This window comes from Pan paniscus, chromosome 7, assembly GCF_029289425.2.
Source record: "Pan paniscus chromosome 7, NHGRI_mPanPan1-v2.0_pri, whole genome shotgun sequence".
Lineage (NCBI taxonomy): Eukaryota > Metazoa > Chordata > Mammalia > Primates > Hominidae > Pan > Pan paniscus.
The window spans coordinates 92579078-92597500 of record NC_073256.2 but is presented as its reverse complement, the minus strand read 5'-3'; the positions used below and the strand labels follow the sequence as shown (position 1 = coordinate 92597500).

At 37.6% G+C, this 18423-nt stretch overlaps 1 protein-coding gene across 2 annotated transcripts in view; it reads right to left on the bottom strand.

Annotated features, from left to right (window-relative positions):
- ZFHX4 (zinc finger homeobox 4) overlaps positions 1 to 18423 on the bottom strand; it is a 186839-nt gene that overhangs the window by 4429 nt on the left and 163987 nt on the right. For both annotated transcript variants that reach the window (XM_008956675.4, XM_057303032.2), the window contains exons 7-10: positions 13734 to 13867; positions 13146 to 13346; positions 12486 to 12603; positions 6545 to 11962 (exon numbers count right to left, since the gene is read on the bottom strand). In XM_008956675.4, coding sequence (XP_008954923.4) covers positions 6545 to 11962; positions 12486 to 12603; positions 13146 to 13346; positions 13734 to 13867 — 5871 coding nt within the window. The remainder of the gene's footprint in view (positions 1 to 6544; positions 11963 to 12485; positions 12604 to 13145; positions 13347 to 13733; positions 13868 to 18423) is intronic.

The window sequence follows — 18423 nt, the reverse complement described above, 5'->3', positions numbered from 1 at the left end:
ATTTTAGCAACATTTTACTCAGAAAACAGGCTCTCATGTTATGAAAGATGAATAACAAAAAACATCATCGTGAACTATAGTGGTTCCTTCCAATTGATACACCTTGCAAGATCCCTATTCTGTTATTTATTTTAAGCAATTTTTACTATACCTCTGGGAAGGCAGACTCTCTCCGTCCTTCACTTGAGCAGTTTGATAATTACCACGTTCACTAAAAGTAATTAGCTATCAAATAAAATGAAATCCATCTGCCTATGTTCCAGCAGAAAAATACACTTACATTGAACAAAGAAGGTGATAAGCTAATTAAATAGCGATAGTAAATGACCACTGAAGACACCAAAAAACAAACAGCAGCGAAGTCAGAGCCATTCATTACTAGGACTGAACAAGGTTAGCCATGATTTCATTTTTAGGAGTGTAGGTTAAGTTGTTTGTTACCATCCTGACAACTTGCCTAACAGGGTACTTGACAGGAACTGCATATATTAACAGTCAACTTTACCACCCCCAAAACACGCTTCTTCCAGGTTTGCTTGTAGTACGCAAACATGATTCTCACCTCATTAGAGATGGGAAACTAAATGATCAGTAGGCAGAAACCTGTGGGTACAGCATAACTCCTATAGGAATGTAAAAGATCTTTGCTTTGTTTCAAGTACCCAATATAATGCAGTGGCTGATAATAACCTATTACACAGCCATTTTTATGAGCTAGATAGTTGGCTGGGAAACTGAAGGACAGCTCAGGATAGAAAAGGGACTTGTAAAAGCCTGTGCCTTTTTTGAAGATGTTTTTAGAGGCAAGTAAAGTTGACTGCAAAAGGAACAGACCAGAAGTCTAATGGCTGGCTGACAGTAATTCATTCTTGAACAAGGGAAGGCTCACTACCAAATGATCATGACAAGGACTGTGATGGAGGTCTGGTGGGCGGAAGGAAGAATTAACCAGGAGAAGGTGAATAAAGTTTAATTATCAATGCATAGCTCTAGAGGGAATGATCATGAGACTTCATAGAGCCATCTTGTTAATATTGGTCATAGTCTTACCTCCATGCTAAATGCAACATGTGAGTGTTAAAAAAAAAAAAAGGAGAGACAGAAAAACTGCATGCTTCTTTTTCTTTAGCTAAGAAATAATAAAAAAATAAAAAATAAAAATAAAAAACCTCCATAGTTTCTTAATTGATCTTTACCCAACCGAGAAAGCTTAGCATTCAAGATAATGTGAAGTCAACATCACTCCTTCTTTGACCCTTATCCTTATCACATTACCCTCAATTAACTTAGGGTATTATTGGCTGCTCCTCTTTTTAACTTTGCTACACTCAACTCTTCTCTGACCTACTTTGATATAACTTCTACAGTTGTAATAGTGATAGACTCTAAGGAGTTTACATGATGTTAGAAAACAATCTCCCAACATCCTTAATGGCAATGGGGAACTGCTGCTAAACATTCCATTTTTAAATAAGGAAACCGAGTCCTAGGAGTGTTATGACTCAATGGCAGATGAGCTAGAGGAGACTAAATTTTACAGCTGTCACTCCAATTTATCTTCTGGTTTAACTGAATCAATTTCAGGGGTTAAATAATTCAAATATTTAAGATGCAAAAAGAAAAGAAAATCCTGGAAAATAATATTTTATTTCCAGAAAAAAACTGACAGCAAGTACACACATTTTACTGAAGAATGGCTCACACATTAAAAATAAATTTAAATAAAAATGGCCCAAGCATTACTGGTATATGATAAGAATGAATGAATAAACTCTCTGATCTTTAATCCAATTTTAGTAATAGATGTCTAGATTCCTGGGACTTAGACCTAGCCCTAGGGAAAACTGTGAAGTAATAGATATGCCTTTGGGGGCCCACAAGCATAACTCCCTTGCCTTTATTCCTACAATTCTATGTCTGGGATTGCCTTTCCACTTGCCTGTTTATAAAAATTTATTGGCAAGAAAGAACTGAAGAAATGAATAAAGTAGTATGAAAAAGGTTCAATATATACTAGATTCAATAATTTTTTAGGTTTCTTCCTGCTATGATATTCTGATTTCACCACAGTATATGCTATTTTCCATTCGACAGTTAAAGGAATTAGTATCTAATTATAAAATTTCAGGCCTGAGTGATTCAGGTGGAGGAGGCTTTACTTGCATTGCTAAAATATTACATTGGTAGCCAGCTTCCTTTGCCTACTCACAAAACCAACCTTAGTTCTAGATCTCATAACAGTACAACTTCCTCATAAATAATTTTACCCTCTTTCACCTAATTTTCCCCCTAAATCTGAGGAAATTACTGGCTTACCTGTCTTCGACATGAAAATTTAAGACAAGATAAATTTTAAGGAACGGAGACATGAAAAAATAGCAATTGTGGTTAGAAAGCAAGATGGAGCAATAGTTGTTGACTTAGGTTTTCCCATCATGAAGGGTCTACATGTTTTTATCTAGGGTTACATAATGAAGTAATAAAGATTTTTAGAAGACTGCAATAGGGATCCCAAATAATCCTAAATCAAAGATTATCAGGAATTTTTAAAAAAATTCAACATCTTGAGGCAAAAAGCTGAGTTAAATAATGAGCTAATCTAAAAATTTTGGGAAAAGAGATGTAGATTAAGAATAATAAGCTATGTGCATTTGGCTTACTAGTAAAATAAATAAGCCTATAAAAATTTGCAGTAAAAATATCAGTAGCCAGAAAACCAGAAATAGAGGAGAAAAGCTGAACAGCAATAGAGATGTAGAGTAAGTAGTGGTAATTTACAATTAAATGAGTGTCAAATTTTATCTTTTATCTAGTTATACTGTTAAATATACATTCTTTCCCATTTCCCAACTCCTACTGCAGTTCTCAGAAATTTCACATAGAATTAAAAATGTTTCTGTAAATAATCTCATACTACCATCATTTTGTTGGATTTTCTTTCTCTGAAATAGCTACCTTGTCCTGATAGTAATACTTTCAGAAGAAAATGCCTGCTTCTTACCGCACTCATATGTAGTTCATTTTCTCCAAGTTTCTTTGACTGAGGTCCCTCAAGTTTATATTTGAGGTTGGAAATGAAAATAATTATGTACATGGGGCCAAAGACAATTGTGCTAAAATTATTAAGGACTTACTCTTATCTAGATTTACCCCAAATGTGCTAGTAAATTACATTGAAGTATGAGAAAAATGCAAAAGGCATGTTCTAAAGTTCCATTTAAGGAAATCAGCTTAGGCAGTATTTCCAAACACTAATGGAACATTTAAAATCAGACACTGCTTAAAATGATAAAGTAAATAAGTTAAAAATAGAAAAGCAAATAATTTTTTAATTCACTTTGAGTGTAATCCCAAAGCCAGCTAACACTCTAAAGGATAAAATATAAATTTAAAGTTTTCTAATTTTTCCAGGTATACAAACATACATTGATATTCTATGGCCATTTTCCCTTTTTTACATATGATCATGATACAAAAACTAGGATGTGAACAAAAATTAAAGAAAAAAATAATTCATCTTATTAAAAAGTGAGCAAAGCAATAGTAGGTAGTGCTACTGAACACAGGGCTGGCCACTGTTTAGGAAGCAGGCATACATGATGAATATTACCCTTGAAAGGGCCTTCTTAGTAATTTTGAAGGAATAAAAAATTTGCAGATTTCTTGGAAGATAAGAAAGTTTTGTGAGCATTAAAACCGATATCCAACCAGAAAAACAATTCTACCTCCCAAAATAAAATAAAGTGTATGTTTAAACCAGGAAATTCAGAAGTTGATAAATACTAAAACCGAACATTTTTACACTGCAATTAAGCTAATTTTGGGGCGTAGCCTTTGAATAAACTCTTATGTTCATCTTACATTCACTGAAGCGATTTTTAGTGATTTCCTTCTAATCAAAATCTTGGAACCTACTTTCAAAGGGATGGGACATCCTTAAAATGAAGGCTTTTCCATAACTAAATCTTATTAAAAAGGAGCCAAGGGGAACTTGTCATATTCTCAAAGATGTTCATATTGATAACAAATTGTAGCAAGAGCCCAGGGCTTGTAAGAAACGCAGAAATATTTTACTTATAATGTTCTTTTGATTTTGCCTTAACTGGTATGTTTATCTCTCCCATTAAGCAAAGAAGATAATTGTTTGGTGACAGATAATATAGTAGAAAATGATCATGGGAAGATAGAGAACCACAGCTCTACTGAGCTGGTTGAAATAGTCAGCACTACCCACCATAAGTAAATTAACCTAATAAAGACATGAACTGAAAGTGCAGGAACTCAGGCGCTCAGGTGGGGCCCCACTGGTAATTCTGCTGTGTTAATGTTTAAAATCTCTCACAAAGGACTAAGTTGAGAGAAATTGAAAATTTCAGTAGGTAGCAATGTTCATGGAGCTTTTCTCTTTATAACACTCCCCAGTCTGTTACAGTCCACGATTTAATAAAGCAGCAGATATAACAGATGTGAGTTCCTGGGTACCTCGTGTGTTTAAAGATACTCCTAGCCGTGGTGTGACTGCCTCCAACATCTTCTCACTAATGCTATTGCGAATAGGGCCTGTATTTTTGGGAGAGGATATAATTTATGGTGAATAGAATGAGGAAAATGTTAGTCTATTTAAATATTTCATAAACATCTCTTTTCCTCCTTTCTCACTTTCTTTCACCTAGGCCCTCTGGGTGCCCATATCAGAATGACTGACCAAAGGGCAGTTGGCAGAAGGACAACTGTCCTAACAAAGGCCTTCAGACTCAGTGGAGAAAAAACAAGGTGCTTTGACCACCACTTATTGGGATGACAACACAGTCATCATCAATCAAAGTAGACTTGTAGATTAAAGGTACAGATATTTCAACTGTTTTCAGCCCATGTAAAGATATCAAAACTCTTCTATTTTACATAACTGATCATAGAAATCTTTCCATATAAGATATTTTTCTGAGTCAATAATCAGTGGTATATAAAATGGGACCAGAAAATAACAAGACTCATACCATATGCAAAAAAAAAAAAAAAAAATCTGTCATTGCATTATTCTTCAAACACCTGTATTTTACTTAAATAAAATGTACAACCAAAACACTTAATTATAGCTCTAACATTTAAGGCTCCAAAATTGTCTAGATAATGAAGCCCAAAGTACCTTTGGGGTGAGGGAAGTTGGTATGACAGTTCAAGGAAGGGACATGGCAGACATTTTCTTGGTGACATTCTTTATATGTATAGTTCCATTCTGCTTCTCTCAAAAACCAGCTGACTCAGAACAGAAAACCAGATAAGCTAGCGGTGGCTGAGGGGCCATAGGATGTCATTGTTTTCACACCTCCCAAACTAAAAGTTAAAATAGGAATAACTTAAGATCACAGTGGCAATTTTGTTTTTTGTAAGAAAATCATGGAATTGAAAAGTTTGAAATTTATGTAAAAATTCAACTTGTAAAAATGAAAAAAGCTTTCCTTATTTTTTGTAAATGTAGATATATATATATATAAAATTAGTGAATTCTAGATGTCCCTTTAACATGTTAAATTTTCCTTTTAAAAAGAAAAAAATCATCGATAATTTAGAAAACAAAACTTACTTAAATTATAAAAGAACCATGTTTTCCTATTTTGGGTGATATATAACTTTCATTATATTTTTGGCTACATGATTGGCTAGCACATTATATTCCATTTCTTTAACATAATATAATTGAATACCTATACTTATTCACAAAATCTAAACTGTGCAAACTGCATATCTTTTGATGAACACACAATTAGATTCAGCATCTGAGGTTGCCTCAAACAGCTTTACAAATTTGTTATGCCTTAAGTAGAAACTTTAGCTGGGGCTAGGGGTGAGGGAAGAAAGGCATGAAGTAATATTAATGTATTTCTAAGGTTGCTGAATTTATTTAAATAACAAGTAGCAATGGATGTTACAAAACTCAAAATTGTATAGTAATGCTAAATTCTGTACTATCACAGAAGTCATATTTTTAGTTGTTGAACTTCAAACATAAGTCCTATTAATCTGCTAGGAATCATGTGGGTGAATACCTGTGGCTGAAGGACTCAACTTTTGAACTCTGGGTGTCACAGGGTGGCGGCGGGGGGGACAAACAAAAACACCACCACCCCATCCCTTGGAAAGAACATAAATTAAGATACCAATAAATGTATTATTTAATGTTTCATTTTTCTTAATATGTGTACCAAATACTAAGCCACATGTGAGTGCTGGAATGCCATCTGAAATCAAGATTGAAATTAGTATAAAAATAAAATATTTCTATGACATAGAGCTGTAATGATACAAATAATATATATCTGAGAATCTGCTGTGATCTACCTAGTCTTTATTTTTCTGTGTGTGTTTCAGGTTGACCTACTTCCTGGTAATTAGCTATAGCCAATATAATATATACTTTAAATAATGTATTGATTTCACTAGCTGAAATTAAAAGAAATCCAAAGGCACCCCGTTCTTGGTTACATGTGACTGTCTACCTGATGCTACTTAATTAACTAGACTGAGTCTCCTTTAAATGACTTACTGTTTGAATTTTGTGGAAATCCCGGCAAGGAGGATGGACCGTTCATTCCGGGGAGAAGGACTGGAGGAAGGCCGGGGAGTCCGGGGTAGGCTGCTGGCAGGCTGATGCCGTGGAGAGAACTGCTGTCCATCATGCCTGGCTGCTGTACCGTCAAGCCCAGCACGTCTGAAGCTTTCTTTATACGATCAAGTTCTTGCTGTGCCATCAGCTGCCGAACCGTGGTCGGAGCCAAGTAATCTTTCTCCCGATCGAGCTGACTGCCAACGGTCTCCCTCACTTTTGAAATGTGCTGTTTGGAGAAAATGTGATCTCTGATGGACAAGCGGGCAGAGTACTTCACCCCGCAGAGGGTACACTCTGGTTTGGTGCCTTCCGTTCCGCCTTGATTGATCATGAAAGGCTTCCCTATGTTAATTTTAAATTTCTTTTCCTTTGCCCTTGCATTTTGGAACCACACCTGGACTACGCGTTTGGGCAGACCAATCTCATTCCCTAACATTTCACATTCTTGCATGGTTGGAGTTCGGTAGTCACTAAAGCAAGCCTTGAGAACCTTGAGTTGAAGATTGCTCATTTGCGTTCGAAAACGCTTGTGACCCGGCCGATCATTACTTTTGGATTTAAAGGGATTGCTGGATCCGAATGGATTTGGGGAGCTCGGGTCCGCTATGCTGGACGTTTCGCTGCGGTCGGCGTTGTCATCCGGGTCATCTGTGATGTAAAAGCTTTGGTCGTGGTCGCCATCTTTGTCATTGAAATGGATGGATGGGCTTGTGAGAGAAAAGAGAAATTTGTCATCGCAGACCTCTGTGGTAGGTGTGGTTGCGGGTTTTGGCAGAGTATCCAGAGTTTTTGGCTCTTTGGGAGACAAAGCCGGTTTCACATCTCCGGAACTTCCTGTGGTGCTTTCCATTTCAGTGTTTCCCTCGTCTCCGGTGGTGGCGTCACTGATTGCCGTATTAATCGATGAAGTCTCATCAAAATCGGTTTTATTTTGATCATACCCAGCCTCAGCAGGAGGGGCATTTAAATTCTCTACATCCTCAGAACACTCTGCTTTAAAAGAAGAAGGGCTTAAAAGATTCTTCGGCGACAGCTCTGCTGTTTTACTAACAGGTGTTGACACTGTAGAAGCCAATTCATTCTCACTTGATAGATCAATTTTAGTTAATGGCAAAGATGGGTAATCAAAATAGATGTATTTCTGTGGGCTTTCTCCCCCATCTTCGGTGGATATTAAAGGGCTTGGTGGCAAGCTGTAACCTGCCTGCTTTCCTTCATTCCAGTGCCGAGAGCGAATGTGGCTTTCTAAGGCCGACTTTGCTTTAAACAGGGCTCGGCAAAACGGACACCGTTTATGAGACTGTGCTGGACCCACCGCCCGGAACTGGCCTTTCCTCTCCCGCGCTCGTGTATTCTGGAACCAGACTTGCACGACCCTTTTTTTCAGCCCGACTTCGCGGGCAATATGATCAAGCATTTTTCTGGTAGGATTGGAATCCAGCAAGTATTTTTCATAGAGTATTTCCAGCTGTTCCGGGGTGATCGTGGTTCTCAAGCGTTTATCTCGGTGTTGGTCTTCACCGCTATTCCCTCCTTCTTTTTCACTGCAATTATTATCTTCTTTATCGTCTAGTTTCCTTTTTAGGGAAGCAGCAACCGTTGTGGGGACTGTGGTGTGGGAGGAACTGGCCTGAGGGGGCATTTGAGTGAGGGAACTGCCCAGCAGTTGTCCAGTCATCAGCGGATTGTTGGGGTCAAATATCATGTAGGGCATGTCCATGGGCCTTTCCAAGAACGGAGAGTGAAGGAATTGGTTTTGAGCAGCAAGGAAGTGCATGTGCTGGTGTTCCTGCCAGAGTTCCAGAGTTGGGAAGGCAACTGTACACTGATCACATTGGTATTGTAGTAACTGTGGAGGTAGACTGTTCTGGAGAGACGTCATGGAAATTTGCAGTGGACTGGAAGGGACCGGTGTTTGAGAGGCCGAGGGAGGTCTTCCGATAAGTTGGGGTTGTTTTGGTGGCTGTGGCTGTGGCTGTGGCTGGGCTGTGGATGCCTGTGGTGGGTCCGAGGAAGTCGATGCTAATGGCAGGGCTGGTTTGGTGCCTTGAGAAGGGGGAGAGGGGTCACTCTGCTTTGGCTTTTCTGCGGGATATTCAGGTTTTGGAGAAGTCTTCTCAGGTTCTGGTTTGGGTGATGGAATCAGGGGGGTGCTGGTCCCAGAGCCAGAACTTGCTGCAGGGGCAGCAGCGTTTTTGGCTGCATCCGTTTGGCCAGACACTGTGCAATGCTTGTATACCACTTGATCAGTGGCATCCATGGAATCTTCTGTTTGGCTTTCATCTTGGGCATCATCATCTTCATCCTTGTAACACTGCTTTTTCTGATGCGTAATCAAGTCAAAGATCCTGGGGAAAACCACATTGCACTTTTTACACTGGTACTGCATGTTGCTTGTTCGAATGTACCGTTCATTAGTGAGTTCTCTTTTTTCATTATCTTTTGTTTCTGCTTGATTCTCATAACTCTTTCGTGCTTTCTGACGAGCATTCTGGAACCATACAACAATAACCCGGGTAGGCAGATTGAGAACAGTGGAGAGTTGTTCTATTTCATCATCTTTTGGGTAAGCGTTTGTGTCAAAAAAGTCTTGCAGAACCCTAAGCTGGTAGTCAGTAAATCTCGTTCTAGAAGACCTTTTACTGAATGATGCATCAGATTTGTAATGTTCTAAAGAGGTGGGCTGTGGATCAATTCTGATATCTTCTAAAACCGTTATAGGAGGGTTACTGAAGTTGTATGGTGAATCTTTATTTCTCTGTCGTTCCTTAAAAAGCGTATTTCGAAACCAGTGTTTGATAACTTTTTGGGAGAGGCCAGATTTCTCTGCCATTTCCTGGATCTGTTCTTCACTTGGAGAATTATTAATGTCAAAATAAGCCCTCAGGATTTTTAGCTGATCATCTGTAATTCTTGTCCGTGGGCGTTTGAACTGAGAATGTCTTAAGAAGTTGGGATCTAATCCGAGCTGCTGCTGGCAAAGTTGGGTGAGGTCTGCAGAGAGTGCGTCCATCTGTGGCAGCTGCAGGGCAAGCTGGGGAGGAAGCGCAGGGTGTTGCACAGGTTGCATCATAATGGAAGGAAAGAGAGGCAGGTCCAGAGAAACCGGCAGTTGGACCTGTGGAGGAGCAGAAGGTGGAGGAGGTGGGGGAGGAGGAGGAGGAGGAGGAGGAGGAGGTGGTGGTGGTGGGGGAGGAGTGGGTGGCGGAGCTTGCAGAGGAGTAGAAACCGTGTTGGGGATCTTTACAGGACCCATAGAAGAAGGCTGTGGAGGAGCCGGAGGCAAGGGAGGAGGAGGAGGTGGCGGGGGCGGCGTTTCTGGAGAAGATGGAGAAATTGGATAAAGCTTGTCATAGGCCTCCCTGTATTGACGAGCAAATTTTTCTAGCGCTCCATATGGAAAAAATTGCCCATGTACATGTTCTTGGTGACTCTTTAAAATAAGAACATTGGAAAACAATTTACCACATGTTCCACATTCTAGTTTGTCAGTGTTTTCGCCTTCACCACTTTTGCTCTTCTTCTGTACCTTCTGCCTGTTTTCGTTATACTGAATGACCAGTTCAAAACCAAAGTTTTCCAATAACGCTTTGGCAGCATTTCCTCTGGCCCCTGAAGCTATTCGGGGTGGTGGGATGGATGGTTCCAAGGATTTTTGCTTCTTTGTGTCTTTGCCTTCTTTGAGTCCTTCACCTTCACTTATAAATTCCTGCTTTGGTTTTTCTGGCTTTTCAGAAATATCTTCTGCCTCCTTATAAGACGGCACGTCCTTCATGATTTGGCAGTCTGCACTCACTATGTTACTTTGCTCTTGTTTCAATAATTTGCTTGCCTGCTGTTGCTGCTGCTGCTGTGGAGGTGGTGGCTGCTGCTGTTGTTTTTGAGGCTGCAGCTGGGGCTGTGTGGCTTGGTATTGTTGTGCTTGTTGCTGTAGTATCTGGAGTTGAGTTTGACCAACGTGATGTTGGGTTTGAATCTGCTGCTTTAGGTCTTCAAGCAAGGAGCCAGCCATTCCTGTCATGCCAGGCATCCCAAATGTGGCAGAGCCTGGCAAGCCCAAATCTGGCCCCAAGCTGAACTCCGTCCCAGGTATATAAAATGGAAAGAGAAACTGAGGCTGCTGAAACTGCAGCAGTGCTTCTGGGGTCATAGGAAAATGAGGCAAAAAGGCTGGGTTTAGAAACTGGGGCTGAAAGAATGCGGCTTGCTGTTGTAATTCGTGCTGTAGTTGCATCTGAATTTGTGCTGGTGACTGTGGTGGGTGATGTGTAGGTTGAGCAGAGATTAAATCAGGAGTTTGCTTTTTATTTAATTCTTTGGCATCTAAATGGGTATCTTTGCTGTTTACAGCTGCTAAACTCATGGAATCTAACATCCCCTGGCCAGGGCTGTTGACATTTGCTGCAATGCTGTGCCCACCAGCCACATGACCACTGGGCTCCAGCTTTGCAGCCCTAGCCTTTGTCTGGTGGAGCACAGACCTCATGTGGATTTCCAGTGTTGAGCTTTGGCTGTATGCAACATTGCAGATGCTGCACTTGTAGGGTTTGTTATCTGTGTTGCTGTTGGTTTCTTGTGGGACAGGACTGGAGGCTTCCTGCAAAACTTTTTTCAGCTTATGCAAGTGAGAAACTGAATTATAGTGGACCAAGAGAATGTTCTTTTGGGTGAATGACTCTTTACACACTGTACATTTATATGGACGAGATGGATCAAGGAATTTTTCCATCGTAAAATTGGGCCCTTTTCTAAAAGGTAAGGTCCGCTTTGGTTCAGAGCCCATGTCATCTGGAATAGAGCTACTATCACTTCCTACAGGACTTGCTTTCCCTTCGTGGTCCACCTCATACTCTCTCTCCATTTCCTGTTCTAGGCCATGGTCATCCTGGGCCATAGTTTCACTCTCTGCCCACAGTTCTCCATTCACGGGCAAGGAGGCATATAGCTGTTGAAGTTCAGCTTCACTCAGTTCGGGGTGGCCTGCTTCCAAGTGTTTTTTTAAAGCCTGGAATGTACGGAAACTGCGCTGGCAGAGGTTACACATTGTCGCAGCCCGAATTGCATGATACTGGGAATGTATCTGAAGCTTCTGCATAGTTTTGAAAGCCAAGCTACAATGGTTACAGCGATACTTGTAGACATGACGGTCAGAAACAGAGAGCGGTTGCCTTTTTTGCTGTTCATTTAATTGATCTTGCAGTGTGTCGGGGATTTTCACATCCTTACTACTATTTTTATTCCATTCTGAGACTTCCAAGGGTTCTTTAGTTGGTTTCTGCTCCTCATTCTTTACTTCCACATTAGCCTTTGAATCCTCGAGACCTGCCATGCTTTTGTCATCCATTGGACTTTCACCTATTAGGAAAAAGCACAAACATCTCTCTTACAATAAGAAAACCTACTCCTTAAATATTAATTAATATTAAAAATAGTAGCCTCTAAAGGCTTCTGCTTAATTAATTGTTTGAAGAAATGTTTACTGAGCAACTACTATGTGGCAAGCACTGGACTGTGTACTGGGGATATAAAGGCAAACAAGAAATCACCCCTGGCCTCAAGAAATTACAGAAAAGGGAAGAAAGCAAGTCAAAGGTCATTAGAGCTTGCTGCAATTAGTGTGATATTAAGGGCCATCCCTTGGTGTTCATGAATTAGATCACACAGAATTTTCCTGGGTTTCTGACACTTGGGTCCCCTGAGGTCACTTACAGATAACCAGACACAAAATATGCCTTGGAAAATATGGCTCTTTGAAATGGCATACATTTTTCCCCTATGCTTTAAGAAAATCTTTTGATAGTAATAATCTTTGGGCACCACCACAAATGCAAAGCCCCTAAGCGTATTGTCCACAAGTCTTGATGATAAGATGGCATACCTGAATATTTCCCAGACCCCTCAGCTGTCATGGCTGCAGGTGTGTCCCGCTCTGATTTCTCAGAGGCAGCTGCTGGCAGTAGCATACTGTTTGGCATCATCACATCAGGGACAGGCACCTTTGGAAACCAAAGGGGTTTATGTTAAATGTACCCCAGAAATCACAAATTCCATCACATCTCTCTTTTGCTGGTAGCATATCCCACTTACATTTGTTTTTTCTTAGCCAGAGCAGGGATGTTTTGCAGATGTTACAGATCAATGCCACACCTTCCCACTTTAGATCAATGCTGTGGCAATGTTGTATTATTATTATTACTATTATTATGGCTTAAAGGTTTCTGTAGGTTTATTTTTTTATAATGATAATGAAGCAAGTTTGAAATGCAAGGTGCCCACTGGGGTTATTTGATGAACATTATAGATATAAAAAGAAGACTGCAAAATAATGTTCTTTACTAAGCTATGCCTTGTACCGTATTTTTTTCCAAGCAAAAGAGGTCACAAATGGGCCTTGAGTGTGACTACTATAACACGAGCAATAACAGAGCTTTAATTAGCTCTGAAGAAATACATTTCTATAAACCAATAATTATAGATTTTATATTTATATTCCTGACACAGATTATGTCACACATGCATCAATATTTGGTATCCTTACTGTCATAAGCAGCTTCTCCACACAGTCTGGAGACACACTGTGCAAATGCGTCAGATGCAGTTGGAGATGCATTTTGTTGCTGAGGACGTCCTGACAGAGAGGACAGCAGATGACCGGCTGCACCGAGTGCTGTGATAGGACGTGCATCTGGATACGACTTTGGTCCCTACTATTGTAGTTACAATAAGGACATTGATAGAACTGGAAAATATTGAATAAACATGGCCACTATTAGTTAATGCATTTCTTATTTGATACATAGTAGTTGTATTTTGGGGGTACATGTGATATTTTGGTACATGCTTACAATGTGTAATAATCAAATCAGGGTAAATGGGATATCCATCACCTCAGACATTCATCATTTCTTGTACTGAGACCATTCCAAATCTTCTCTTCTAGCTATTTCAACATAGTTAATGTATTCTGATGACTTTAGAACATCAGAGGTAATACCAAGAGTTAATTACATTGCCAATTGCAATGTCTACATACATTTCAACAGCATGGAATCATTTGGGGCTTTAAAACTATCAGGAGCAATAAAAAATAAAGATTTACACAGCAAAGGGGAAAAAAAGTATTTACCTGTTCATGACAGAATTTATTGTCCTCTGCAGGTTTTGACCTTTTTGTTGCAACATCCTCTTCTTTTGCCAGCAGGAGTGGCTGGGTACCCCCTGCCACACTAACTTTTAGTTCCTTCTCTGGTGTGATTATCCCTGATTCCCAAAAAGAATAGAACAATTCAATTTAAAAACACAATTTCGAAATGAGAAAAATTATGTTTTTCAAACAGTTGCGACTCTAAACACACTGAATCACAAAAAGAACCGACAAGCAGTTTTAAATAATGCTAATCTCAAAAGGCAATAAGAACACTTCTTTTTGTCCACTGACTAAGTGGACTTTATAAATATATTTTAAAATGTACTCCTGTTTCATGTTTAGATAACCCTAGGTGGCCTGGAAAGATTCATCAATAACACATGCTCTCTGGTGTCTCAGAATGCCTTTACCACATTAAAGCAAATCTACTCCCTTTCACAAATACTAACTTAAAAAATCATTATTTCTACTAACATTTAATTACCTATCTCTTTTCTAAAATTCTTTGACACTTAAAATATTTCAACATTCTGAGAAGGGCTGACTGGTTATAATTCAGAAACTCAAATAATAATAATTTTATGTCATGAATGGATTTAAAAACGGAAAGGATTGTAAAATTAATCATATATATCTGCTGCTGCTATTAGTGATTTACTCTTTGCTGTAGATATTTCAGCAGTTGGCTGTACATATAACATTTAGTACAAATCTCAAGAAGACAATGGTTTTATGAGGTTAATCCAAATATTTGGTGTTAAAAATGATTTCAGATTTTGCCTAGACCAGCAGTGTAATGTGTAGGAGCCTCATACACATCAAAGAAAAGAGTGCAATTCTAATTTCCCAATCTAACAGAAAATTCTTTCCAGCATCAATTTGCCCGATAATCTCCTCTGCAAGGCTAGATATTACAGCGACATTGGGTAGGCATGTCACATACATCTCACGACAAACACAAAACCTCATTTACCAGCCATTCCAATCTCATCATAGCATGGCATCATCTGACCTTTTTTCTGCTGTTTATTATGAGTATTTCTAATTTTAACTTTCAATTTTCACCATCTTCCAGTCAATTTGCAACTAAATTATTTCCAGGGTGAGGACACTATCACTGGACAACTGGGTGCAAATACATCTTGAAATGCAATGAAGCTAAACCATTGATTGCTATCAGACCCCACGTAAATATATAGTCCAGGCGTAATCTGATTGTATGCTGTGCATGAAGATTTATCTTGATTTTTTTTCAATCCACATACGGTTCATATAAATGAACAAATTGCACCTTATTGCAAAATAACCCAGTTTTAATTTAGAAATAAGGTCAAGGATGTTATGGAAACAAAGTAAAAATAAACAAAAAAATACATTCTATTTCAACTGTGGATAGAGATGCATGTTCTACACCTTATAAGTAATTTCAGACATTTCAAACTCAGAAAGAAATCTAAAAGCAAGAGTGATTCCATGCAGATCAAAATTAAAATAGAATTTAAATTACATCATGACAATAATTTTATTCTCTTGGGGTTCATGGTAGATACAGAATTAATGCAAAGTTTTCATCAGATTATACTGATACTACTGATTTCTAGATTTACAAGCACTAGAATTTATTTGAGTTGGTACATTTGTCTTCATGTATATATATATGTGTTGGAGAAATTTAGGTTATTTCTAGATATTTGAAAAAATAATTTATGATATTTGAATTTGAATGAACTTAAATCCAAGAAAGACTGGAAAGTTTCATTACACTGATTAAAAAATGCCCAAGTATTTGATATCGAAAGATATGTCAAAATAGGAAAGTCATAATTCCTATTACCTTGTCATAATTAAGTCCGGAATCAAAAAATATATGTTTCTTTCTCAAAGCTGAATATATTTTGGAATATTGTTTTAGAAGTGTTAAAAAACAAACATTTAAGAAAACTATGATATTTTATATTTTCAAATAAAACTTACTGCTTAAAGTGTCAAACCAAGTTGTATAAAATCATTGCCATTTAAATCAACCAATGTCTATCAATTGCCTTCTCCTGTGAGATGTTTCTTTAAAAGTTCCCCCGCTAATAAGTAAGAATATGTTTCCTTAGGAGACTAATACTCTGTCATATCCCCTTATCATTCTTTTGCGTACATGGTGGAATTGGACATGACCAATAAGTCGATCTGGGTCCCTGTGCCATCAAAGACTGTCACACACAAGTTAAAAGAGAATTTCCATGACTTAGTTGCTTGCAGGCCCTTTGGATCATCAGTAATAGAATAAATCTTTCAGAAACTTATAAATCTATTAAATGTATAGCTATGGACTCATTTCCATAAGCATATATAATGTGTATTTTATTCTCATATTGAGACTGTCAGGGATCCAAAAGTGTATTGATTTCAAGATCTGCAACATTTTACTAAGCCTACACACTGGTGTGCATTATGTATAATTAATACCATGTATATTAAGAATATATTTATTTTATTTTTATGCTTATTAATATTCATCAAAAATATCATTGCTTTTGAATTTAGTGATGTTCTATGCTGTATCAAAAAAGTAAGAGTTAAGTTTTAGGGTCACTATCACATGGCCGTTGCAACAACTGTTGGCTATAGTATTCAATACAGTTATGCGTCACCCTCAAAATTTTTCTGGCTAATTAACTTAAACCATAATCTTAATATAAGCCAGGAGCCTCCTAAAGACCATTTTGTTTGAAATTACAAAGAAGTTATAAATAAAAGCTAGAACATCTAACATTAGCTAGGTACGTCAAAAATGCATGGCACTGATAGTAAGAGGAAGTAGAGAATATTGAGATGTGTTAACATGACAAAACAGACTCTGGAGGATGAGGCAAGTCATCAGGATTATTTATAAAGATGAAGGATGTTACATTCTATGCGTGTATGCCTTTCTTACTCAAAGGGATACTATCTTAGGTTTCATATTATGGCATCCCTGGTAAATTACAGAAAATCAACTCTGGGGTCTTTTTTCTAAGTTGTGTTATCCTGGAAATGCCTGTTAAATAAGGGTCAATTAATTTGAGGAAGGTTTTAAGTTTTATGATTGCTTATAGTTTATGCCTGCAACTTTATTTGAAGTAAACCCTGTTGATTACCCTAGATCAGAAAATTTTAAAATAGGATCCTAATTTATTTTGTGTTATTGAGGACAACACAATATCCTCAAAAAAAATGTCATTTTCATTCATTTTAACTAAAAAATGAAGTCTAATTACAAATAAGCACTGCCAAATAGATGAAAAAAATGATTATCTGTCAGTTATGGGATTATTTAACTTGCATGAGATTGCTAATATAAAAAATGACATAATTCATTTCAATGCAGATGCCGCCTTCTTAACAATTTTCAATCCCTAAAATACAGAAGGCCGTAAACGGTTTATACTCATAACAAGTAAGAAAAATCCAATAATGCACATGTACTCAAAGCAAGTCTTAAAAAAAATAAAACAAAGTACTGAGTTATTATCAATGAGTCAATGTATTTAATAAAGTTTGAATACTATAAAACTTGGATATAACAGAAGATGTTATTCAACTCCAAATAATTATAAATTATAATTACCAGTACAGTATTCTTTCTAATGAGACTAGAATGAAAGGATAATTTTAATTGCAATAATGAAGGTTAATTTCCATCTTTCCTCATGTTTACTCCCTTATTAAAAAGTGGTCCCCTTAGCCAAGGCAGAGACATATTACATTTTCAATGCAAATGTATTAATCTGGATAAACTCTGTATTAATTCTTGTACTGCACAGGGCTATAATTTGGATTATAATTAATCTAAAGTGGCACTAAATTTAAATGACAATATAAATGAAGCATTAGAAGCCTTTTCTATTATGAATGAATATTCAACAAATATAACTTGCATATTGCCATGTCTCATTTTGAAAGCTCTACTCCTGCAGATTAATGTCAGCAACATAGCACAACAGCTTACACAAACATAGCCTTCCTAACATATGTTAATTCCTTCTTGTCTAAAAAATTCTATGTTAAAGTTGGGTCAAACTACTTCCCATCTAACGTATGAAGATAGTGATGAATTTGTAAGCTTGCTAGTATTTTTTTTACATTTATGACACATATAGAGAAAAACAATAAATATAAGTGGTTATTTAATCATTAGAAATACATACAAGAGAAAATCCATGTAATAATATTTTAAACCTAAAAACATTCAATTCAGAAGGCATAAAACTTTGTTACATGTTCATGTTAGTTGTCAATCACAAGAGCTGTCTTGAAGGCTAGAAGGTTTTAAAGATAAATATTTGCATTTCAGCAACTGCTTTTAGTTGGTCCTTGCCTAGAGCTTATTTTTTATCCCTATAGAAAAACCCAGGAAGGCATTTATATGGGGATACAATTTGTTTTAAATAACTACCATTATACTATTGTCTATATCCTCTCAAATGCCCAAGTCTTGTCTGGATGGTACAATTAGGTGCCCAAGGAAGAATAGTAATTCATCAGCCCATTAGGGAGTGATTGAGTCCACTACTTTTGCGGAGCAGTAAGTGGCACTGGTAAAGATAGAGCCTTGGCATCTGTGCTATGTTCCAAGCCAGATTCTTTCCTCAATGGTAAAATTAGATCCATTTTTCTAGAGATTCCCAGAATCCAT